The sequence below is a fragment of the Panthera leo genome, chromosome A2, assembly GCF_018350215.1.
Source record: "Panthera leo isolate Ple1 chromosome A2, P.leo_Ple1_pat1.1, whole genome shotgun sequence".
NCBI lineage: Eukaryota > Metazoa > Chordata > Mammalia > Carnivora > Felidae > Panthera > Panthera leo.
The window spans coordinates 119,748,699-119,775,810 of record NC_056680.1 but is presented as its reverse complement, the minus strand read 5'-3'; the positions used below and the strand labels follow the sequence as shown (position 1 = coordinate 119,775,810).

The 27,112-nt window shown below is 42.6% G+C and overlaps 1 protein-coding gene across 1 annotated transcript in view; it reads right to left on the bottom strand.

The window, feature by feature from the left end:
* The window catches only part of CHN2 (chimerin 2), a 299,632-nt gene that overhangs the window by 98,923 nt on the left and 173,597 nt on the right, over positions 1-27,112 (bottom strand). Inside the window, exons 4-6 of the mRNA XM_042921140.1 lie at positions 10,825-10,856; positions 6,314-6,427; positions 4,213-4,498 (exon numbers count right to left, since the gene is read on the bottom strand). Coding sequence (XP_042777074.1) covers positions 4,213-4,498; positions 6,314-6,427; positions 10,825-10,856 — 432 coding nt within the window. The remainder of the gene's footprint in view (positions 1-4,212; positions 4,499-6,313; positions 6,428-10,824; positions 10,857-27,112) is intronic.

The following is a 27,112-nucleotide window of genomic DNA, read 5'->3' as shown; positions in this document are numbered from 1 at the left end:
GGACAGTTTATCATTTTGCAAGAAAAAAACATACACGAAACTGTTTTTCTCCTGGTTTACACAAACGAAACCGCATTATACACACTATATTGCAAGCTGTTTTTTGCATTTAATAACTCCGGGGAATCTTTCCATATCAGCACATGTGAATATGCTTACCCTTTTCTTGGATTGCATGATACTCCTTTACATGGATGTCCCCTAATTCATCTAAGCAGTCCCCAGCTGATGGGCATTTAGCCTATTTCCTAACAGCGGCCATTACAAAAAATCATGAAATGAATAAGCTGGTTAGATATGCTATATTCTAAACTGTGCTTTTATTCTGTCAAGAGTACGGATGATTTTTATCCAGTAAAACATATACGCAATTGAATGCAGCAGGCCGAATTTATTGAATAAACATGGGCTATTGAAAATTTGTTGTCACATGTATTTGATTCAGCAGGGTATCCTTCATAAGAAAGCTTAGCTATTAACAGCAGTGCATTTTTAAAAACAGATCATGTAAGGGGCGCCTGGGTGGCTCAGTCGGTTAAGCGTCCGACTTCAGCTCAGGTCACGATCTCGCAGTCCGTGAGTTCGAGCCCCGCGTCGGGCTCTGGGCTGACAGCTCGGAGCCTGGAGCCTGTTTCCGATTCTGTGTCTCCCTCTCTCTCTGCCCCTCCCCCGTTCATGCTCGGTCTCTCTCTGTCTCAAAAATAAAAATAAATGTTAAAAAAAATTAAAAAAAAAAACAGATCATGTAAATATTGAGTGATTCTTAGCATCAGCTGACTTAGCATGGTGAGAACCAAGGGTGTGTGCTTAAAGCAATCAGGGCAGTGAGAACAGAATGAGGCCTCACTGCTCTGTAGGTTTAAGAAGCTCTGAACTTGGGGCTTAGAAATCTGAGTTTGGTTCCGTACTCTGCCAGGGTATCTTTTTCAGTAAAATGGGGACAGTGATTCCTGCTCTATGTGCCTGGCAGTTGTTCTGAGGATGAAATGAGAAATTACTTCACATGTGTGAAACTGGTTTATAAACTATTTATTTTTTAATATTTTTATCTATTTTTGAGAGGGAGAGAGACAGTGCTCTCATGCAAGCAAGGGAGACACAGGGAGAGGGGGAGAGAATCCCAAGCAGGGCTCAAACCCAAGAACCAGGAGATCATGACCTGAGCCAGAATCAAGAGTTGGGCACTTAACCAACCGCCCAGGAGCCCTGAAATTGGTTTCTAAACTATAGATGTCTGAACCAATGTTAAATCCTGTTCTATTGCTCATAGTCCTGGTTTTGGGGGTCTGTACATAATCCATCTATGTCATCAATTCTGAAATAAGTTTCATAGAAGAAATGACACTGAGCATGACCATTTTGATTAAATGCACCAAAATGGTGGCCCTTAAATATCCTAATATTTTAAAAACCGATTAAGTAAAGAATCAGAAAGGAAAGGATTACTACTGGCTAACTACCCCAACTCTTTTTGTACCCTCCCCACCTCCCCGCCTCATCTATAGTTTATTAAAATCAAGTTCACTGCTAACCATCTTGATAGGAGATAAATCTGGAAACCACTCAAATCTGATGTGGTAAGTAATATCTTTATGCCAATTAACACTGATAATATTCTTGGATTTTCAGGTAACATACTCTCTCTGGATTCATTTGGAAATGATCAATAAAATAATTGGGTGAACAAAGTTTAAGTACTCTGGAAAATGAAATGCTGGGCTGTCTGGATTTGAGAATTATTAGGAAACCTACCCATTTCACTCATTAAAACCTTGAAGATGCGCCATTATCGAAGCAGACAGGTGCCTCGGGCACTTCTCAGTCAATCCATTTAAGCTTCCGCTACCTCTTGTCTAGTCACTGCCTCCATGGCAACAGTCCACTGACCTGCCCTTAAGGGAAACAGAATTTCTGGCAAGACTGAGACTTTTAATAATTCCACTTGTCAATACAGGTCAGAGAGAAAAAGATGGATTTGTACCAAGTTACTTAACAAACTCTCTAACAGAATGAGCAACCTCCAGCAAGTGACCAGACCCAGTGTTCCGAATGTCCCCAGGAAAGCCAAACATTGCATCGTTAGTGGCAAGAAAATCCACACCAGCCACGCCTGTCCATCAAACCCTTCACGGCACTCGGACTTCTTCTCTCAATGTTTTCTTTGCTTAGCTTTCCCTAGAAAGGCGAAAGTGTGCTGGGAAGCTCATCTGAAGTGATAATTAACCTGATTATTCATTTCCTCCAAGATTTCATTGTAATAAATAAATACAAAATGATCTGCAACGAAGGACATCTTTTGTCATGCAAGTTTCCGTATGGGAATAGCATCTAGGAATGTCAGTTTCTAGTGACCAAACTTCCCTCTTGGCCAAGGACAAGTCTCAAGAATTACCAGTTCAACTACCCAGAACCCAAACTCTCATCCCAAACATACAAGAGACACTCTTTCTATTCACCTCTTTTCCTGGAAATATTCTAGTGTAAAGCCTGCAGTTGTAACAGATTGCCTTTTTGGAGGCATTACTCTCTGACTTGGAAATATAAACACTGCTTCAGAGATTTATTTTATGATTCATCTTCTGATTTGTCATGGCTGGGAAGGTCAGCTTCCAGATTTTCTATTCTAAATTACTTTTGAGCAGATTTTACAAACAGACTACGGAATGGCTTTTGCCTGAACCAGAACAAACTCTGAAAGTTAGGGCTCAAGTCCCCTCCCTTCCCCTTGGTAAAATGTAAACAGTCAGAAGACCCACCATTTCCCAAGTCAATTATTTGTAAAAGAATAACAGGTGCTTTGGAGGCACTGGAGTTATAAAAAGGAAAATGGCAAATAATTTTTTCATGGGCCAGCTGCTCAGCTGATGTGCTTTTGGGGAAGGTTCTTCTAGGCTCTAAAACTCAATCAGCAAATCAATTAAGATCGTGCCCGTCTCTGCCATCAGGACCGCGCGTTGCCTGCCTCTGCCCTCCTCCCCGTTCCAGTGAATTCTGGTGCGTCCCTGTCCCAAAGCCAAGGCAGCCAGTCAACCTCAGGTTCCTTTGCTTTAGGCTCACACTGGACAACGGGGGAGGGTGGGGGCGCCGTTCCGGTTTAATTAAGGATGAGTAATCACCACTCTGCTCTGCTCCTTGATATCCGTCCCAGTCCAAGCTTGCCTTTGACAGTGGGCTCAGCACAGACTCAGTGGGGGCTGACCGGCGTGACTGGCTGTCACTTTCTTTCAGTGGAAAACAGACAGGACCAGGCAAAGCAGATGGTTCCGAAAGGGGCACTTCCAAAAAACCTGCTAGCAAACTGTGGTGGTGCCTTTCAAATAAACAGCAACTTACTGGAGAGGAAAATCAGATCTTCCTCGCCACATCCTGCCACCGCCCATCCAGCTTGAACATCGCGCACTTAGAAGTTTCTAATCCTCACGAGGCATGATAACTCTTCGGTTGGGGCAAAGGACAGCCTGTCTTTTAAGCCTCCCAGAGATAGCCATCATCACCGATAATGGCTCCCACCTCTGTCAGTAAAACCTGTTATCTAGGTAGGACCACCTTCAGGAGAGGGCTGACCCGTGCATCTCACATGGTCGCTCAGTCCTAAGACACAAATACCATGTGTTTGCGTAGCTAGGTGGAACTAGAGGCAGCCAGGAAGGCCTCAAGTGGCATTAAAACCAAGGACTATTTTCATCACAAAACATTAATAAAGTGACAAATAATTATTTGTGAAGTCCTGGCTCCGGCCGTCGGAGTTTGGGCAAATCAATCCATATTTCTGGGCCTCAGTGAGAGTGGACGATTTCTTTTTCTTTTTTTTCTTTCTTTCTTTTTTATTCTTTTTAGTTTTTTACATTTATTTATTTTTGAGAGACAGAGTGAGACAAAGTGAGAGTGGGGGAGGGGCAGAGAGAGAGGGAGACACAGGATCGGAAGCAGGCTCCAGGCTCTGAGCTGTCAGCACAGAGCCTGACGTGGGGCTTGAACCCACAGACTGTGAGTTCATGACCTGAGCTAAAGTCGGACGCTCAACCGACTGAGCCACCCAGGTGCCCCTAGACTGGAGGATTTCTAAGGTTCCTTCTAGCACAAAATTCTGGATTTCTTTGGGCGGGGCTGGGTCTCTGCCAGCATTCTGGTCAATCGCATACACAATGAATCAAGCCGTTATTCAGCATAGATTAAAAACAAGAGACTGTTTCTGTCACACACGCTGCTTACCTTTTCAACCGCCGTGTGTTCTTCATTTGCGACGCTTGTTTTCCTTGATTCGTTTTTCGACCTGCTCAGCCTCCTGGATACTTTTTCTCTGAGCAGAGTGGCATATCCAATGTGCTCGTAAATGGGGTTTGTTGTCATTTTGGAAATGTATTCAGAAGCTTTTGTTTCTATGTACAGTGTTATCAAGCCGTCTGTGACCAGATCGTGAATCGATTCAAATCTCTTCTCGCCCACGAAGTGTTTTCCATCATAGAAGAGCCTGTAGTTTAAAGTCTGGTTTCCAAACCTGTCCCCAAGAGAATGAGAAATCACAACAGTGTCAGAAGCAAGAGCAGTGAAGAAAATCAGCAACTAACAGTTTTTGGGTGTACTGTATGCTAGGTGCTGAACTAGATACTTGGCATGATTTCCGCCCTCCTCCCCCCCCCCCCCCACCCCATCAAATTATCATAGAGAGCCTTTGAGACAGGTAGAATTACTACCCCCCACTTTACGGCTGAGAAATCGGAGATCTGAAGAGATTGGGTACCTGCTTGACGTTATGCCCCTGGAAAGAGGTAGGGGTGGGATTTAACAACCAGGCGGTCATATGGTATCGTTTGACCCTAGAAATCACGACGGCCGTTCGGCCCTTATCATCCTCATTTGTAAAAGGCAGAGGGTAGAGCCTGGTCTACAAATATTTTGCTTTCAAACTTCCGTGTTGAACACTGGCCACACCCCTCTACCCCTCCCCTATGACCTGGCAATTGCCTCTGCAAGGCCTTGATGGGCCCTTTATATTACATCTTTGACCGCCACCAGTCGAGGAGCTCATACTTCCCCCAATAGTTAGTGCCACGGAAGGGAGGTGAGGGGAGTTGGGTGAAGCTCCCCGCTGGAACTGCCATTGCCAGGGTCCTAGGGATCTGGGATCAATAAGGGACCTATAAGGTTCTTCCCCCTTTAGTACTGGCTGACCCCTCTTGGCCTTGGTCCTATATCGCACAGCCCCTGCTTAGTTCCCCACTGGGGCTGCCAGCACTTGTTGCTGGAGAGCTGGGGGACTGGGGGATAGGGAAATACTTTGCACACCTCGGCACTTACTAGCTTTTGAAGTACTTCCTTATATTGACATCATCTAAGATATGTTCCCTGGGTGCAACTTGGAAAGTGTTCCACAGCCACGATATTCAGATGTCACACTGAATACACCACTGTGGGCTGGCTGGGACGTGTTTCCAAATGATACCATTCATGCTATGGAGAAAGGTCTTCCCAATTCCAAAGAGGTCATAAGTGAATTTCCAGAAGACAATTCGATCCTGGAATTGGATGCTTTCCCCAAACTTTATGGGATTGCCGTAAGAATCAACTGGCATCACATATTGGATCGAGCTTACAAAGGTGCAGAAAATGCAACGTTTTTCAGGCACTGTGATTTTTTCCAGTTCTTGTGATGTTGTGGTGAAAGGCTGCTGAGAACTCAGCTCCCACGGCTTGCTAGCACAGAGCATCATGACTGCCATTGGGAGTCAATGGGAGCCATGGGTCAACGTGATCCCTGAGAAAACCCCATGGACAAACTCCACATCGGTCCAGACGTACATACGCAACGTGAGGCGAAGACTTATGACAAGGGCTCCAGGGAACTAACTGAGGCAGGGGTGTCGCTCCCTCAGCTGGCTCAGTTTCAGGCAGAAGTGACTACAGGGGCACTAAATTCCCAGATAGTTTTCCAGTTTACTGTGTGTGCAGAAACAGAACCTCTGTGCCCATCCTACTGACAACATCTGTAGCCTAAGAAGTGTATGAGCCTCTCATAAGCTACTGATACTCTGTCAACAAAGCAAAAATAAAAAATAAGTAGTGGGGAATGGGGAGTGATAGGTTAATGGGTACAGAATTTCTGTTTGGGATGATGAAAAGGTCCTGGAAAGGCAATAACGGAGATGGTTGCATAACATTAAGAATGTACTTAACGCCACTGAATCGTACGCTTAAATCTGGCTCAGATGGTAAAATTTATGTTACATATATTTTACAGCAATAAAAAAAAACGGGGAAAAGTAAATAAAGTCATTCATAAAGCAGCTGCAACAATGGATGAGATCAAGTTCACCTTAGAGCTAACGTGTAGCATCCTGGCTGGCGTTGGCTTTCTCTAAGAATGTAGGCGCCCTCCACGCCTCCGAGAAGCTCGTCTGCCTGCTCCCGGGAGATGATCCCATGAAACCTGAGGAGAGACAGACCGTCCTTGTTCTCGACTGACCACGTACAAAGTATGCACCACAAAGAGTGAGGCTAAAAAAGATGGTGGGGCCACGCAGAACCCACTGACCCCGACTTGGAGGAAGAGGGGAGTAGCGACCATATATCTTCAAGATGCCTTTGGAACCACTTCTCAGCAGGCACCCAAACATATAAGGAGTATTCAGGTAGGCAAAACAAAGGAATAAACACCCAGTCCCCCTGGCTTTCTGCTACTGTCTTGCTCTCAAGCTGAAAATTAAAGTCAAAACAAAAAGCCAGGTGACGGCTCCTTCTTTAACCACGGGGAATAACAAAAGGGCAATTACCAACTTAGCTCTCAGTGCAAACACAGAAACTATGTATTGTCTGGATTGCTAATGAACACTATCGATTATCAACCTGCTCACTTCAGGTGCAGGGTGTTGTTAATTTTAAAGACTCATTCTCTGGAAATAATAGCCAACTATAATCAACACTCTTCTATTTCTTTTAATTTTGAGAGCAATCGCCTAGGGATATGTTTTCAAAAATGTATGTATTTTTCTTTTTAAAGAACGTTTATTATTAGTTTTAATTTTAAAAGTAATACACATGCATGTAGAAAACACAGCGTATCTAGAAAGAATGCAGGCTTGGCCAATGATGGCTCTGCTCTGGAGGCAGATGTCTGAGACGCACAGAGTGGACAGTGACTCCTGGGAGCCAGGGGCAGGCACTGGACCACTTTCTCTCTTGTCTTTAAGTAAAGGCAGCTTCCCCTCCCCCACAACCCCCCACCATCACTTATCAGAGAGTTGATCAATCCATGTATCATAGGAAAGTGGGGGAGCTGGGTTGGGGGGGTGAGGTCAGTGCTTAGGGATCCAGGCTATTCCCATTTGGGTAATCCCAAACTTGAAGATCTTTGGGGGAATAAATTAGAGAAGAAATTTTTCTGCACAGAGAATCCTTATTTCACCTTCTTGGAGTCGGGAGGGGGGAAGGGGAAGTTGGCTAGACAAGTTTTGGCTTTGCTCCCCAGGACTGTGAAAATTAAGTGAGGAGAAATGTAGAATGATAATATTTGGGGTGGGGGATAACTATTTCAATATTTATTTGCCTTTTGTACTTTTTAAAAATTTTTTTAACATTTATTCATTTTTGAGAGACAGAGTGAGGGTGAGGGAGGGGCAGAGAGAGAGGGAGACACAGAATCCGAAGCAGCCTCCAGGCTCTAGCTGTCAGCACAGAGCCCGTCGCGGGGCTCGAACCCACGGACGGTGAGATCATGACCTGAGCTGAAGTCGGACGCTTAACCGACCGAGCCACCCAGGCGCCCCTGGAAATTTTAAATTTAAATCCCAAGAGCCAACAAGTGGAGACCCTGGAGCAGCACCTCTCTGAAAGGAGCACGGATGTGGCATAAAAGCAACCTGACTGCCCCCAAAGAGACCAGCGTCCCCAGTTCTTGCAAGAGGGAGACTCAGAGGAACTGGGGCAGAGCTCAGATGCAGGATTGGAACTGATGGATCTGTGTCCGGGGACCCTGGAGCCAGAGCAGAGGGGTCTGGGGCTTTGTGCGGGCGGCCACTGAACCCTGTGACCCTTGTGGGAACGGCTCCTGTGCAGTCTGAGCTGGGCTGACAGACCTGAAGGAACCCTGCAGGTGCTGGGCCAGTGGAAGTGTGTGCAAAGAGCACGTGTGTGAGTGTGTCGATAAGAGACAGAGGTGGGAGGAGAGAATGGGTGTGTGTGGGCATGAGAGGGTGTGTGCATGAGGAAGAGTGTGTATGTGAGAGAAAGAGGGCATGTGTGTATATGAGTGTGTATGTGTGTGTATGAAAGACAGTGTATGTGTGAGAAAGCATGTGTGTATATATGAGAGTGTGTGTGAGAGAGTATATGTGTGTGCATGAGAGTGTGTGTGTGAGAGCATGTGTACGTATGAGAGAACGTGTGTGCATGAGCGTGTATATGAGAGAAAGTGTGTGTGTGAGAGAAAGAGAGCATGTGTGTATATGAGACCATGTGTGCAAGAGAGAGACAATGTGTGTGTGTGTGTGTGTGTGTGTGTGTGTGTGTGGTGACAAGGACATGCTAAGGGGAAGGAGGGGCATCGGGCATCAGAAGACACTGGAGTCAGAAAGGACAAAAGCTGGTTCCCCGAGAGGTATGAGCCTGGGACATCCAGGACATCACCTGATGGTGGGCCAGGGCAGGGGAGGCGATGACTACAAGAGGATGGGGCACACACAGAGCAGGGCACAGGTCACTCTTGGCGGGCAAGAGATACCCCAAACAGGCAGTTAGCCTGAATGCAGTCTTAACTCCCTTGACATGTTGAGGCGATAGCCCGGCAGCAGACGTCAAGTGTCAAGAACCAAGTTGAATTCAATTGTTCAAAAGAAGAAAATTACAGTTCTGTGAATCTAGGTTGTGGCTCATCATGCCCTTGATGCATGGGTTTAAAAATATCCATGATGTATATATCTTATGATCCCTTCTTTGCAGAAAGAAAGCGTGCACAGGAAAACACCAAAGGAATGAGCTGAAGGGGAAAGTCAGCAGCGATTTCTCTGGTGGTGAGTTGTGAATGTTCCCTACCTTTCATAGCTATATATTTTCTAATTTTCCCAAATTAGCGGATGTTAAGTTATCCATGTTTTAAGAATAAAATGCTTATGCACAGGGAGGCAATTCAAAAGTTAAAAGAGGTAAACATGTAAACAGTCCTGAGTATAAACTCTCTTTCTGTCAAGGTATCCGTTGTCAATAGTTTGTGATTCCTAGTAGGAAACAAAAATGCATATATGTTTCCTGAAGAGAGCATATATTACTTTTCGAATGGAACGAAAACCTTTTATTTTTAAAAGGGAAAGGGAAACACGGAATCTGAAGTTTTAAAGCTAATTTCCCTCTAATACAAAAGTCTTCTTTTTTTCTTTTGTGGTTAAGAGAATGTTTCTTTGCTGTCCTCTCACTACGTAGTTTTTGTGGATTGGGGATTGGAAAACAGTAACTAAAAGGTCATCCAACAAAAGTGTTATGTGATACAGAAAATGCACAACAGAGGTCCTTTTGCAATTCACATGCAAAAGTGTCCCATTTGAGAAATCCAAATCAGTATACTGAAGTAAGGAGCCATCCTACAACTAACTAGGTTAGATGTTAGGGATGTGGGGATGTGAGAGCAGAGGCCGGTGCTCCCCGACGGGGAGCCGAGGGTGCTGGTTGAATTCCCAAGGCTGGGAAGAAAGGCTCAGAAATGCAGTCGTGGCCATTAGGAAGTGACTGCCAGGCTGGGACATGTAAGAGGGTCATCCATCATGAAGATGAGGTCCCGATGGGGAAGGGGATAGAGGAAGAAGGTTTGGATTGGTCAGGAGAGCTTGGGAGGTGGACTTGACCTCCTAAAGAGACTGCGGCTCCTAAGGCCTCCGGGTTGGACGTGGGAAGCAAGCGAGCTGTGCACCTGACCCCCTGCGTGGGCTGCTCTGTCTATGCTTTATAAGCTGCACCATACGCCGCAGCCTGAGACTGAGAATTCTTTTTATGGCATGCCTATTTGGTCTCCGGTAGGCTTCTGAGAAAAGGAAACAACACGAGTTGAAAGTAAGAGGGAGATGGGAGGAAATAATCATTATGGGATTGAGGCAATTTGGCTAATACATCCAAGTCCAGAGAAATCATCATTGTGGTTTTATGAGACCACAGGGAAATGAGGTGACTTTTCCAGGCTGCCTTTACTGAGGTACATGAAAATAAAGAATTCAGCTACGCAGTTTACAATCTCTGACACTCTAAATGTTTATGCAGTACCAAGGTAGAAAATGAAATAAAATACGAACAGAGCCTCAGTCATGGAAAATGCTGCCTTACATTTCAAATACTTGCCAGAAACTCAGTGGCTGCTTTACTGGCGAGAACTACAGCAGGAGATACTGTCCCTCCCACGTTAATGGCAGCCAAGCACCTGAGTCTTATAAAGAAAATTCAATACAGGGGCGCCTAAGTGGCTCAGTCGGTTAAGTGTCCGACTTTGGCTCAGGTCATGATCTCGCGGTCCATGAGTTCGAGCCCTGCGTCGGGCTCTGGGCTGAGAGCTCAGAGCCTGGAGCCTGCTTCTGATTCTGTGTCTCCCTCTCTCTCTGCCCCTCCCCTGTTCATGCTCTGTCTCTCTCGGTCTCAAAAATAAATAAACGTTATAAAAAAATTGTTTTAAATAAAAAAAGAAAATTCAATACAAAGGGGCCTGATTGCATTTATCCTTATTATTAAACACTTGCACAATGGACATTTGATGAAGACCACATATTAGAAGATTTTTAATATTTAATATTTCAATGACACACGAAACGACACTTATTACATTATTAAAACAAAGAATAGCATGATACATACTCTCTTCCATAATATTTTGGTCTGTTCTCCACCTACATTAAAAAGAAGAAAAATATTAATAATGCATTCGAATTCAAATCAGATAGATAAAAATGCTATTCACACGAACGTAGCTAATCCTGATAGTAACTTTATTACAGTTTTTACTCCTCAAATCAGAGATCCGTGAGACCACAGAGTTAACCAGTGCATTCCTCTATCTTGGATAGGAATGATGTAGAATCATCATATTTCTCTAATCATTAAGCTCATTCCCCACCTAAACTCAACCACCCAATAAAGGAATTTTCAAAGGAAACAAAGGGAAATATTAAGAACTTTATAAAGATATTACAAGGCATCATCCGGAAAAAGAAAATGAATAAAACGCAAGCATTTAGTTCAATCTTCATCCAATTGTTTCATTACGTAGTCATAATAAAAATAAGAAGCGTACCTGTATTTAAAAATAATTTGGTCTCTTTCCAGATCAAATCGATACTCTTTATTTTTAAACAAATGGCTAATGGTCTGAAATGCACTTGACACCAGAGGCAAGATACAGAGGACAACATTTACGGCTTAACTAAACATCATAAGCATCCCAGAAAACATTCTGCAATCACATTTTTAGCTGTTGGATCATCTCGTTTGGTTTTTAGCACATATGTATACGATAATCTCTTGAGAACTTTGTTTTCTTATGTTCGTGGTGTTAGAATTGGTAAGAAATTAACATGAATTCTCACGCTCAGCTTTTGTTCTCCTAATCTAACTCCAGGGACACTGAAAATAGAGTAGAGCCACATTAAGTCATGGATTTTCGCTGATGGTTATGACAGCAAGTTTATGTTTATTTACTAAAGGAGAATGTGAGTGTGAGTCTGGCAGCCATTTCATTTGCTGTCATTTCTGTCCACAATCAGATGGGCAGTTTTTTCAGCAGGGCTCACCGGCACAGTGGAGGGATTTCAGGGTCCTGGGCAGTTTCTTGGCCTCCCTTCACTCTCCAAAGGATGCAGGGGGATTTGAGTGGGCAGTCAGGAGCCATAGAGCAGAGGAAAAGGTTCAGAAAGGGAGAGTTGAGGCCCACATTCACATGCCTGCCTCGGACAAGCCTCACTGGTATAAAACTCATCATCTAGACACGTCTAAATATATGTTCACTCTTCTGTGCATTTCACACTTGAAAAGCACTGAACCAAGAGGGGGCGTTCATAACTCTTAACATTCAAGGTTTGAAGTCTGCTCTGTGTCATTTACAAAGGAAGATCTAAATAATATCATTAACAGAAGCACAAAGTGTGTAAAAGGCACCTTGTTATCGGATGTGTACCATTACTCTACATGCTGGGAAGCTTTTTGACAGGAGTTGAATATGTTGTCATTTATATCATTCTATTAGCTTTCAAAGTTCTTTCTTACTTTTATGATCCTGTACCTAGGTATCTGCAACACCAACATGCCATAGAAGAAATTTAGACTAGAAAAATCAATGGAAGGAAATAATATACAACGGGCAAGATATCTCTCCGATCTTTGAGAGTCAATTTTCCATTCCTTTGAAATGACTCCCTATGTCTAAGGACAGCTTTATTTCCATCCTTTTGGCTGTGCCATAATAGACATTTGCAAATCTGGGGTTATCTCTCAGCCCGACCCCCCAGTTCTCGTCTCTTATCTCCCCGAAAGGGAAGAATAATTCATCTAACTTCAGGATGGACAGCATGGAAGATAGAGCCTACCGCTAACTCCTGGCATGTAAGTAAGTAGTTCATGAGTGTCGAATGGGACTCCTGAGAAGATAACAAATTGCTTTCGGTTCACTCGTCAATCATAAAAATACATGGCACGCTTATTATGCTCAGGGTTCTGTGCTCAGCCCTGCATTGTTCATGAAACAATAACCTCAAAGGTGTGGAGAGGAAAGGTCTGAGGAGCTCGGGAGTGTTCTGCTCTTGCGGCAGGAGGAAACATGTGGGAAATCTACCATAGGCCCCCAAATACAAAAGTCAGTATTTACGGTGCCTTGCGGGATACCAAATAAGATCCTGCCTGTTAGAGGACAGGTTGACCTAAATGAGGGACAGATCCGCTTATGGGAACCACGAGAATATACAAGAGCACTGATTTGTGAGGGACAGACCACACATGGAATCGAGCCACGGAATAGGTCCCAAATATTGCACGGGATGTATACTAAAACATTACTCTTTGTTTATCTGAAGTTCAAATTTAACTAGGCATTCCGTTTTTATTTCTTTTTTTTCCCCCCCTAAATCTGGCAACCCTATAGGAAGAAAGGAAAGGTGGAGAGGTCCGAGGCAGCCAAGAGAGAGGATGTGGTCATGCATCTGATCACTGCCTCCGGTAGGGGCTGTTTTTTTTTTGTTTTTTTTTTTATTTTTTTTTATTTTTTTTTCAACGTTTTTTATTTATTTTTGGGACAGAGAGAGACAGAGCATGAACGGGGGAGGGGCAGAGAGAGAGGGAGACACAGAATCGGAAACAGGCTCCAGGCTCCGAGCCATCAGCCCAGAGCCTGACGCGGGGCTCGAACTCACGGACCGCGAGATCGTGACCTGGCTGAAGTCGGACGCTTAACCGACTGCGCCACCCAGGCGCCCCCGGTAGGGGCTGTTTTGATAGCAATCTGATTCAATCTTGGATCCCTTTGTCGTCTCTGCCTTTCTTACAGAAAATAGAGCTGGCCTTATTAATGTTAACGAGAGAGAGAGCAGCTGGGATTTACAAAAAAAAAGCACAACAAAGAAAAACTTCTCTTCCTAAACTTTTTGCTCACAGGAGTCTAAACATAGTCTCTCTCTCTCCACACTTCACTAAGCTTTTAACCAGTCAAGAGCTTAAATTAAGTGAAATGGCCCTGGGAAAATCATAGAACATCCACATGTTTTCAAGGTGGATAATACTGGGTCCTCAGATCCAGACAAAACTAGTCAGCTGGATGTCAGGACTCCCAGGAATAAAGGCGCTGACTAGATAGACTAGTAACATCTACACTGTGACCCAGTAATGCCTGAAGAAGTCTGGTTCAGTCCCCAGAAGCCCTGGTTCAGTCCCCTCTGTGTCAGCCATCGATGGAATCAGGACTGACTTGTGAAACGTGGATTTATTACGAAAGACGTAGCACCTGAATTTCAGTTTCCAATTGTACGAGATTCTTTTCAGCGAATGAGAGAGAAGACAGTTAATAAATAAAAAAGGAAAGCAGCTCAGAAGCTCTTCTCACATTCTCTTTGAAAATCAGGTTTGTTGAAATCAAGAACTTGCTTAAAAAAAAAATAGAGGGCTTATTGAGGTAGTCACATGGATTCAGGAAGGGATAAAAATGTAACATATCCCAACATGAAAGAAGGTTGGTTCTGGAGCATTCCTGCCACTGATTATCTCAGGATAAGAACTCGAGTTGGACAACCCATCATCTTGGGGAACCTGGGCACTGAGGATACGATTCACAGAAATTGCATCTGCAATGCCAGATTAGTTAGTTAGTGTTCTAACTCCAAGCAGAAAGAAGCTCACCATTTTAGGAAAACAAAACAAAACAAAAATCTGATAATTTGTAGATATATTGCTGAACCCTAAAATACTGGATTCGTAGCTGATCTACCAGGTTCAGAAAGGAACGCCTCTCTTTACAGAAGAACACGCAGATGATCTGTGAACAAGCAAACACATGACATGGGTCCTTCCGAAGTTCAGGTGAATTCAGTATGTGTGGTGGAACCATGCTGATTCTTTTTAAAAATGCAATTGAAGATTTTATTCTACATGCGCATCATCTATGGGAGAAGAGTCCCCCAAGGTGGGCAATACTTGCCATCGATGTCACTCTTGACCATAGCACTTTTGGAATTCCTCTTTTGTGACTTAGACTTTACTACCTTTCTCTTGACTATCCTTACAGCTGCCTTTCTCAAAGTGTGGTCTGGTCATTCAAAACAGAAACTTCAGGACGCTTCGTAAAGATTACAGATTCCTGATCCGTATCTCAGACCAACTGAACCAGAACTAAGGTGGGGGAGCTGCGATGTGTTATTTGATTAATCCCCCACATGATATTTACGCATACAGCAAAGTCAGAGTCACCAGCTTATAGAAACTATATATTTGTGTTTTGAGTTGAGAGTAGATGTTATTTCAGCAAACAGGCAGAAGTTACTACTCCGAGCCACATTCAGCGAAAAGGGAAGTGATCCAACTAGGAAATACATTTGAGACAAAAATGAGGCATGACCCTAAGATAATAAAATCTGCACTGTGCCTTGTTCTGAAGGTATTTTAGGAGACATTCCCAACATGCTCTGAGCAATGGGAACTCGGCAGAAATAAAAGCACAGATTCCCAAGATGATGGATTCTATTTTAAATAGAAAAAAAATTGTTCAAAAATATCAACTTCTCCAGTATTACTAAAATGACTTTAAATAACTATATAAGAATCTGATAAGAATTTCTCTTTTTTAAAAAATTTTTTAACGTTTATTTATTTTGGGGAGGGGGGGGAGAGAGAGAGAGAGAGAGAGAGAGAGAGAGAGAGAGAGAATATGAATGGGGGAGGGGCAGAGAGAGAGGAAGACACAGAATCAGAAACAGGCTCCAGGCTCTGAGCTGTCAGCACAGAGCCTGATGTGGGGCTCGAACTCACAAACTCACATAATATATGTCTTTAAAGAATAATCTATCTTATGACTTTATGGTCACACCTCAAATATAATTATTGCCAGTACTGTGACTATTGAAAATGGGTTTAGTCCTGTCTAGTCCTGTCCATACTCGGTACAGACTGTGTTCCTACTCATCTACAGCCAATGCAGACCGGTCCGGCTTCCCTGCCGAATGGTCTCATCACCCCACATTCATCCTATGTTCCAATCAAATGAAATTACTTGTAGTTCCATAATTTGCTCTCTGCCATATGTCCATTGTTTTTCATACGTTCTGATTTCAGATCTTGAACTCCCTTCTAATAAAATAGTGGCAGATCACGTGACTGTTGAAAGGGCAGGCTCTAGACTCAGGCTGCTTGGCTTTGACGCCAAATCCGTGTATCCCTAAGCAAGTTTCGAATCTCTCTGTCCCTTGGTTTCCTCGTCTTTAAAATGGAGATGATAGGGGCGTCTGGGTGGCTCAGTCGGTTGGCCGTCCGACTTCGGCTCAGTCATGATCTCGCGGTTTGTCAGTTCGAGCCCTGCGTCGGGCTCGAGGCTGACAGCTCGGAGCCTGGAGCCTGTTTCGGATTCCGTGTCTCCGTCTCTCTCTGCCCCTCCCCCACTTGTGCTCTGTCTCTCTCTATCAGAAATAAATAAAATGTAAAAAATAAATAAGTAAAATAAAATGGAGATGATAATAAAAGTAACTGCCTCATTGAGCTGTTGTAATAATTAAATGAGTTATGTTGGCAGCAGTGTCTGGGACCCAGAGCACTTCAATGACTACTAACTAAAAGGGCCTCCCTGCACAGAAAGAAAAGTTAGGCCCACTCTTTTTTTTTTTTTCCCCCCTTTAATTATTTATTTTTAAATTTTTTATTCAAGTGTAATTAACTAGAGTCTTAGATCAAGGCTCATTCTTTTCTGTGCTCTTACAACTCTTTTTATAAGATTTTAAATAGCTACTTGTCCATTTCTTCTCTGACTAGGAGTTTCTGAGGCAGCAATTTTGGTCTTCATAATCATTGCATTCCCAGGATTTAGCTCCACGTCTGGCACAGAATGAGCGCAGGCATGCATTCTCTGAATCTAATTTACTCCTAAAACTGTGTTGGGCGGCAGAGGTTCAAACAGCAAAAGCCTATATTCCATTATTTTAAATAGAAAAAAAAGTTCAAAAATATCAATTTCTCCAATATTACTAAAATGCCTGTAAATAACTATATAAGAATCTGGTTAAGAATGTCTTTTTTTTTTTTAAAGAGGTTAGAGTGGGAGAGAGCCAAAGCATAAGAGACCCTTAAAAACTGAGAACTGAGGGTTGATGGGGGGTGGGAGGGAGGGGGGGGTGGGTGATGGGTATTGAGGAGGGCACCTTTTGGGATGAGCCCTGGGTGTTGTATGGAAACCAATTTGACAATAAATTTCATATATTGAAAAAAAAGAATTTCTTTTTTTTAAATTTTTTTTAACGCTTATTTATTTTTGAGAGAGAGAGAGAAAATGAATGAGTGGGGGAGGGGCAGAGAGAGAGAGGGAGACACAGAATCTGAAACAGGCTCCAGGCTCTCAGCTGTCAGCGCAGAGCCCGACTCGAGGCTCGAACTCACGAACTGGGAGATCATGGCCTCAGCCAAAGATCATGCTTAACCAACTGAGCCACCCAGGTGTCCCAAGAATTTCTGCCTAGTATAAAATACTTAACCCCCAATTACATAATTGTTTAACCCTTAATGGCATAGTTAACAGGTATATTTGTGTGCAGTCCCCTGCTGAATAGAAGAGAATCCTCATTATCCTATACTGAGCAGATACTATTAATAAAAAAATACTATCTGGATGAGACCTGAATTGGTAATGCCCCCAGGTGTCTGGTCTAAAGAAACACCAAAGGGCTAAACCCTCAGGAAAAAGTGGAGAGAGTTATGGATCCAATGTGCTTAAACACAAGGTCGATCAGAACAGTGACATAGGAGAGAAGCCCCCTTCTGTCTTCTAGCTCCCCTGCCACTACTCCAAGTGCGATCCGGGGACCCGTAGCATTGGCATCACCTCGGAGCTTGTTAGAAGTGCAGAATCTGCATTTCGAAGGGGACTCGCATACACATTAAAGTTTGAGATGGGGCCATGCTTCTCATCTGATGGTAGCAGGTGAGAACTTGTTACAGCAGGCTTTTAGCCAGGAGAATGATTTTGGCTAAAACTTAACTCTGTTAAGTTGCTATAGCAAATAGCCTGATAGTGAGTGTTTGGAGAGCAAAGTATATGCCCGTACTCATGAAATGTTTGCAGAAAGAATGAGGCAAAGATTATGAAGGCAGAGCCCTGGTGTCAATTCAATTGCAGTGTGACCCTGAGGAGGTTATTAAACTTCTTTGTATCTCATTTCCCTCAATTTTCAATAAAGCCGGAGTTATAAAAATGTGCGATTTTAATAAAGCTCAGATGAGATAATGCGTGTAAGAAATTGTGGGGCTCGGAACATCGTGGTAAGCGGTTCACATGCAGTCGCGGGGCTACTCTGTGCCAGCAGCTGTCCTGAGGGTTCTACGTGTTTATCTCATTTCTGTCCCCAAGCAGCCCTATGAGGTAAGTGAGTGCTATTATTTTGCAGACAGCGACTAAACAACTCGACTGAGGTCAGTGCCTTCGCACCCAGCACAGACACCTTTAACTACTGCGATTCCCAGCTTCTCCAGCGTGAAGAAGAAGCCATTCTCCACACATGAACCAATGCCGATGCCTTTGTTGGCTATCACCCAGTTCTACACTTGGGTTAAATATGAGATTATGTGAATTGTCCTTAACTTTTCTTTGCCAGGACTGAACACTCTAAAATCTCTTTGGAATGAACTGAATTCTGTCAACGAGGTAACAAATGAGAATTTGGGGGGATAGTGTCATGATATTTTGAGTCTCTCGACTATTTCCCTGTGATTTAAAATTTTATGGATTCCAAGCTACCTGGTTTAGTTTCCAATTTACTCCTCTAATTTGAAGGAGTAATTCTCAGCATTTTGCAAAGCTTGAGAGAACAGGAGGGTGACAGCTGCATAGTGAGAGACAGGAAGCCTAATCCTTAAATGAGTTTGCTTTATAGTCAGATTATCATTGCCCTAGATAAACACAAGTTCTTTTATATTCAACACAAAGACATTTAAAGAATATCGTGAGTCCTCTGTAAACAAGGTTTCCAATTATTGAAAAAACAAAGCTTTTATAATCCCTCAGCAGCTGGTATATGTTAAGTTTTTACTTAATAGAAATAATTTTAAAACCCAATTTAGCAGCCTCCTACACAGGCAGTTAGACTGCTGAATTTTCTGAGATACAGATCAAGTTCAGGAGAAAAGACTTTGACGGGGGGATTCGTATTGGTGATATTAGGGAATTTTATCCAGAAAAAAAAAAACAAATATAGATAATTCCCTTCTAATTAAAAATCAAAGTTCTTTATTGAAAAGGAGAGAAAGAAAATGCAAGTCCTGAAATTTATCTTCTTGTAGTCAAAGTGCATAGTATAGAATGAAAATTGAGGAAACTTTAAAATCTCCTGTTTCTTTTCATCTAGAATCTAAGGCTTTATTTTTCCTCTTTTTTTAAAGTTTATTTATTTTGAGAGAGAGAGAGAGAGAGACCGAGAGAGAGAGAGAGAGACAGAGGCAGAGACAGAGAGAGAAAGACAGGGAGAGCAAGCAGGGGAGGGGCAGAAAGAGAGGGAGAGAGAATCCCAAGTAGGCTCCAAGCTGTCAGTGCAGAGTCTGAGGCGGGGCTCGATCTCACAAAATGTGAGACCATGACCTGCGTCGGAATCAAGAATCAGACACTTAACCAACTGAGCCACCCACATACCCCTAAGGCCTTATTTTTCCTTACGGCATTACTTTAAAGCTTTCAAAATTCAGATGGGGACACCGATGGGGTAAATTCTTTCCTGTCTTGATTATAATATATTATAAAAACACCTACTGGTGAGTCTTTCTGTAATAAACCTCCTTAAAAGGTTACCAAACGGCTTTGCAAAGTTCTAGAAGTTAGACACAAATCAGGCACTTTAGTAACTTTGGTGTAAATATTCTGCTAATTTATAGACAGACACTGTGTATCAGATTAGAGGTGCTCAGGACCAAAGCCGCTCCCACTCGTTGGATTTGTTTTCTGCCTCCTTTTTTTTTTCCTTCAGATTTTCCCCGGAATTGTGATTTAAAAATCAGTGATAATATTAGAACAAAGAAGAAGTAAAAGAATTTTCTTAGACCAGTGGGTCTCAATTGGGAGGGTGGGGGGTGTGTTTTTTCCCGGCGGATATTTGGTGATGTCTGGAGATAGTTTTGACTGTCATGAGGGGAGGTGCTACTGAATATAGTGGGGCAGAGTCCAGGGATGTTGGTAAAATCCTGCAACACATAGGACAGACCCTCTACAACAAAGAATTTATCCCACCCCAAATATTATGGTGCCAAGGCTGAGAAACCCTCTTTTATTATTTTTTTAATTTTTTAATGTTTTTATTTATTTTTGAGACAGAGACACAGCATGAGAAGGGGAGGGGCAGAGAGAGAGGGAGACACAGAATCCAAAGTTCGACGCGGGGCTCGAACTCACGGACCGTGAGATCATGACCCGAGCTGAAGTCGGACGCTTAACCAACCGAGCCACCCAGGCGCCCCTGAGAAACCCTCTTTTAGACAAAAAAAGAATTTTGTCCTCTTGTGCATGCCCAAGAAAGGTTTTTCAAAAAAAAAATTTGGACCAAAATACTAACAAGCAATAAATACTTTAAATACAGAGTAAAAGGAAAATAAAAGGAAATATTTGTTTATGAGAACAATAATAATTTATAAAAGTAGCTTTTAAGAAAAGGCAGACATACTTCCAACTACTCAGGGAAATAGCTCAGGTAACTACCACACTGCACAGACTAACATATCAAAACTTTAATAAGGAAATCGCCTTGCCTCGCTTGAAAAAATTGTAAACAATCTGAAATACAAAAAAAAGAAAAACACTAAAGGAAAAATTTAAGTTATTACTGGGAGTAACCATCCATGATATGCATACATATGAACTAATGTTTAAATCCCTTACTGCTATGGGATTTCATGCCTCACAGCATGTTGTTTTGAAACTCTGCTCTGATTACTGGGTTGGAAACAAAATTTCCACCACACCTGGCTCCCCAAGTCACAGAGGAACCTTCCCGCCCCAGGGGAGCCTAAGCATTGCCTGAGTGGCTGTCCAGTGCCTGAGTGATGTCCTGATTTCCTAGGTTTCATTACAGAAGCAACCATACAAAATCATCTTCATAAAAGGAGAAGGTGTGGGGCTCCTGGGTGGCTCAGTCGGTTGTGCGTCCGACTCTGGCTCAGGTCATGATCTCACAGCTCGTGAGTTCGAGCCCCACGTCGGGCTCTGTGCTGACGGCTTGGAGCTTGGAGCCTGCTTTGGATTCTGTGTCTCCCTCTCTCTCTGCCCCTAACCCACTCGGATTCTGTCTCTGTCTTTCTCAAAAATAAATAAACATTAAAAAAGTTAAAAATAAATAAATGAAAGAAGAAGGTGAATTGCCCAAATTAGTTATATTTGGATTTGAAAAATAACGAAAGGGCAACTACACCCAGACACACACACATTCAAACACCCCACCTCGCACATCAGCCCTTTGTTCCTGGTTCTGGTTTTCTCTAGGTTCAGATCTAGTGACACTGACTTAGAATCCAGATAAGGGCAGGGCTCAGGAGGAGCAGAGGAGGCTCCAATACTTAAAAGGCACCTTCAGTATGTGTGCTGCTCTTTTCCCAAAAGGCAAGTTACACAGCAATTAATGTTCCCTTTTTGCAGATGAGGAGAGGAAGGCCCATATGGTTACATTACTTGAAGATCACACACAAGCATGGGGAGGAGATCCAAACCAATATCTGATTGATGCCAAATTCCATATTCTTTTTTTTACACCAAGAGCAAGGGAAACTGTCCAGGGGACAACAGAGGGGACGCACTCATGAAGAACATTGATTCTGCTATCATGAATAGATAGATTGACCCCCAAATCGTTAAACTCTTAAAAGTGCCCATTCCGGAGACCTGTGTGAGCTGTTACCAGAAGAGCTTCTATCACAGCTGATGGCCAACCTCCTTTACCCTTCATCCCTCTGAATGGTACCACCAGAGTATCATCCGCCTAGTGTCCAAGCCAGAAATTGTCACCCCAGATTCCTTCCTCTCTCCCGATCCCACTTGGACTCTGCCTCTAAATCCTGTCCATTGTATGTGATTCCTTAATTACTCTTGAAGCTGTCTCTTTCTTTCCATGTCCACTGTAGTGTCTATTTACCCAAAGCACTCAACTAATATTTTTATAGGTTTTCCTGTCTATACTTGTATAACCTTCCAATCTATCTGAAGTCAGAAAATGCAAATCTTGTCAAGTTCTCTGCTTAAAATTTTTCATTGGCTCCCTGATGCCTAGTAGTCAAACCTATACCACTCAGCGCATCCTTCCCAGACCACCCTACTTAGAAGTGGTACCTCTTTACCTTGGCATACCCGATGTCTCCTTTCTGGCTTATTTTTTCCATGCCATTTGTCGTCATCTGAGATACTATGTATCTTACTTGTGTGTGTGTGTGTGTGTGTGTGTGTGTGTGTGTGTGTGTGTGTTTGGCCAATCTTTCCCTTTCAAATGGCAACTACACAAGGCCAGAAACTTTTGTGTTTTGCTTATTACTGTTATCCCCAGAGCCTAGAACAGAGCTGGCACAGAGTAGGTGCTCAATAAATACTTGTTCAATGAATAAATGAATGGCATACAGGATTTTCCTAGGACGGTCTTGCTTGTGTATCCAGACTATGTCCCTACCATCACACATACTCTTGCCCTGAACATCCTTATTCCCCAATTCTTTATGTCCCTACCACAGAGATACCTACAGTTTCTGAAACACATCCGGGTTAGTCATACATCCTGGTCATTCTTTGGACCGGAGATTTCCTCCACGTGGAATTCTAATACTTGCTCTCCGACCCATCTATGCCTTAACCTGGCAAAATCTCAATGACTTAAAAAGAAGAGGTAAATTTTCTATTTGTTAATTAATTTATTTAAAGTATAATTAACATGCAGTGTTATATTAGTGTCAGGTGTACAATATAGTGATTCAATAATTCTATGCACTACTCAGTGCTCTCATCACAATGAGTGTACCCTTGATCCTCTTCACCTAATTCACCCATGTCACCATCCACCTGCCTCTGATAGCTATCGGTTCCCTATATTTAGAGTCTGGATTTTCCGCTTGTTTTGTTTAAGTTCCACATATGAGTGAACTCATACGGTATGTGTCTTTCTCCGCTTATTTCACTTAGCAGGATACCCTCCAGGTCCACCCATGTTGTTGCAAATGGTAGGGTTTCATTCTTTATGGCTGAGTAATATTCCACTGTGTATAGCTACTGCCTCTTCTTTATCCATTCATCTATTGATGGACACTTGGCTTGCTTCCATTTTGGCTACTGTAAATAATGCTGCAATAAACATAGGGGTGCATGTATCTTCTTGAATTAGTGTTTTGTATTCTTTGGGGAAATACCCAATAGTGGAATTACCGGGTCACATGGCAATTCTAGTTTTAATTTTTTGAGGAACCTCCGTACTGTTTTCCACAGTGGCTGCACCAGCTTGCATTCCCACCAACAGTGGACAAGAATTCCTTTTTCTCCACACCCTTACCAATGCTTATTATTTTTTTGTTATATATATTATATATACACAATGGAATATGACTCAGTCATAAGAAAGAATGGGATCTTGCCATTCGTGACAATATGGATGGACCTGGAGGGTATTTTGCTAAGTAAAATAAGTCAGAGAAAGACACAATATGATTTCACTTACATGTAGAATCTAAAAAACAAAACAAATGAATAAACAAACAAACAGAAGGCAGAAACAGACCCATATATACAGAGAATAAACCGGTCGTCGCCAGAGCAGGAGGGTGGAGGCATGGGCAAAATGGGTGTGTGGGGGGGTAGGAGATACAGGCTTCTAGTTATGAAATGAATAAATCACAGAGATAAAAGGTATAGCAGAGGGAATCATCAGTGGTATTTTAACAGTGTGGTATGGTGACAGAGGGTAGCTACATTTGTGGTGAACACAGCATAATGGATCAACTTGTTGAATCACTATGTTGGACACTTGAAACTAATGTAACATAGTATATTAACTATAGTTCAATAAAAACACATACATAAATAGGGGTGCCTGAGTGGCTCAGTCGGTTAAGCGTCTGACTTTGCCTCGGGTCGTGATCTCACGGTTTGTGAGTTCGAGCCCCGCGTCGGGCTCTGTGTCCACAGCTCAGAGCCTGGAACCTGCTTCAGATTCTGTGTCTCCCTCTGTCTGCCCCTCCGCTGCTTGCGCTCTGTCTCTCGCATTGTCTCAAAAATAAACAAATACTTAAAAAATATAAGTAAGTAAGAGGTTAATGCTGCCATCTCAGGAAAATCTTTCCTGACTGCCTCAAACCAGCTTAGGTATTATTTCTTATCCTCCCTCTGAACTAAAGGCCTGATTTAGGGCCATAATTTTAGTGGAATTGGGATTGTTGGCTTTATGACCTCTAGAAGTAAGCTTTTTGAGGGAAAGGCATCTGTCTTTCTCTGTTGTCCTGGTACCCAACAGCATATCTTGTACTATAAAGAGTAACAATTGCTAATAGTTATTAAGAACTTGCAATGTGCCAGGCATTGTCCTAAGCACTGTCTTTACATATATTTAACCCATTCAATCCTCATGACTACCCAGTAGGTAAGATCTATTACACCCATTTCCAAAGGGTGAATTGAGGCACAGAGAAGCAGAGTGTAAAAGCAGACTGTATTATCCTGGAGCTTGGGCCCTAAAGCATCACACTCTATTGCCTACAATTGCATCAGTCCTGCTTCCCGGATCCCTGGAGATGTCCTGCTTTACATACCCTTTCTAAAGCCCTTGGTTCAGCTTTTTTTTCCCCACTAAGGTAATTGATTCATATCCTTCCAACTACCCTCCATCTCCCATCTTTTCTTTCTTTTCCCAAAATTTAGCCAAAGTTGATTTCTATTGCTCATAACGGAATCCTAAGTGATATTCCCATTAAATCCCAATCTCCAAGGCAGGAACCAGGGTAGCTGTAAGGTTTACCAAGCTCCACAGGGGGTTCTGACACATTCCAGGACTGGGAAGCACAACTTTGGGCAGCAGTTCCAAAACATGGAGAGAATGAATACCTTCCCGGAAGCTTGCAATATCTTCTTAAGACTTCTACATGGATTTTTACCCAGTCTATGTGGATTTTGATCCTACTCTCACTGTAGGCTTCCAAGAACACCCAAAAGTCTAGCCATGGGTAGCACTCACCTTTCCAACTGGCCCCGAGCATCTTCCCAGCAGCTCATTTTGACCCAGTCTTCCTTGCTACATCTTCCCTGGCACTCATTTCTTGGCTTCCTGTGTTGGCCCCCAACACCCACCTTGATCCCTCCTTGTGTGGACAACCCAATTAGGTATACTGCTCTGACTCTGCCCTGGCACTGTTGGCTAGGGCTTGCTATTCATCCTTTGGCATCCTGAAGCCACAGCTCCACATAAAATGGCTCTTTCCTCCCATCAAGCCAAACCCCACGGAGGTCAGCCATATTGGCCAGAATGGCTGGCCTCCCACCAGCACAGGAGAATCAAACACGATGGGTCCATCTGTCCATCCTCCTGATACTTCCTACAGACAGGCATCATATTTTTAAAAATCCCATAAAAGAGAAACAAAATTCGGGACTTAAGCATAGATAGAAATTTTATGTTAATATCTAATCTCATATTCTTCTTGCATCAAAATACATCTTCCCCTCCATTGGCCTTTGGTGCAGATGAGAACCTGAGACTATTCTCTATAGGATAAGGTTTCCTAAAAGCCATCTCCATGTCACCTGATTGCTTGTTCTTCCACTAAATAATTCTTGTTCTTCTAACTTTTTCTAATAGATCCTATTTCCAATCCTTAATTCATCTTCATTATTCTCCTTGGAACTCTTTTTAAATTCTCCCAATAGCTCTTAGGTTCAAAAAAGCTTGAAGTACCCAATAGAACTGAATCGAATCAAGGGAAAACTCAATGCTGCTATTAAATTTCTAGGGGGAAAAAGATTGGGTGAGTATACCCATTTAATTCTTCATTCTTGTTAGTAAATTCTTTCCTTCAAAGCTGAATAGCATTTGGGTTAAGTGGTCCTGTACATACTTTGGAAAGGGCAAAGAACACCCATCATTCTCTTTCTTCTCCTTTTTTTCTCCCTCCTTCTAGAAACGTAAGAGTATTTAAATATAAGTATTCAGTGTAAGTATTCAAATGCATGTGTTCCAACCGATGAATAAAATTAATCTACCTAAAGAAAAAGAAAGGCAGCCAGAACTTGGGAGGTGATAGAAATGAAAGATTGTCTAGTGAAAGGTCCTCAATCTTTTCTGCATTATAATCTTTCTTTGGAGCCATTTTACATGCTTTTTTTCTTCCTAATCATCTCTCCCAAATGAAATTTTAATACTACAGATAGACTGTATATCTGTTTATGCTCTATATGTGCATCTGTGCTTTACACATTGAAAAAGACTGTGTCCCCTTAAGAACTGGTGTTCCCCCCTTCCCCTCGGAGTCAATATGACCCCAATTGAGAACTCATTGTCTGGCGAGATCACTGTGGCCTTCAGAATGCTTTTAACATTTGTTCTTCCTACAGGGAGGTGGAATATCTATCTTTGGCTCCTTCTTATAGATAAGAAAGCTGCCCTTCGGAGTGGTAAATTAGCTTGGTCACAGTCCTACCCCGGGCCAACAGCAGATTTAGGGTTGAAACCCAGTCCCTGATTTCAGCTCTAGTATTCATTTGTCTATACGGTGATGATGCCATAAAATCCAGAAGCCTGTTCCCTATTATTTTAAAAAATTACCTAATTTAGCATTTCTGAAACAGGCGATCCCCCTAAAATAATTCCCAACATGGTAATAAATAAGAGTGAAAGTGCCTTATTAATAATCGTCCTTGCTTTTGAATCCTTTTCCTGACAAATTAGTCCACGTTAAAAATTCCTGAGCTAGCTTTATGGTCCCCCAGCAGCTCTGACATGAGACGCTCTCCTGCTGTTCAGGGCTGTGCACCCAAGAGATTGTTTTTGTTCCCTGAGCCGAAGCACATCCTGCCCCTGCTCTTCTCGTACAGACCATCTTTGTTTTTTCTTCTTGACCTTTTATTATGAACATGTTCATACATACAGAGAAACTGAAAGCCTTTTACAGCAAACACTCATATACACACCACCTAGATTTTATAATATTTGCTATACTTGCTTTATGACATAACTATCCATTCTTCCCTCTCTCCGCCCACTAATTCAACATTTTTAGGGGCTGAATTTCATAGTAAGTTGCAGACATAGCACTCTTTACCCCAAATGCGTCAACACGTAAGTCACTAATCAGAATCAATAACACATAAACTTTTCATAGGAGGGTAATACCAGCGTTATTCTTGGAATTAAAGAAAGTGAATTTAGTTGACATGTTCGGGTAGTATTCTGAGATCAACAGAATCCACACACCT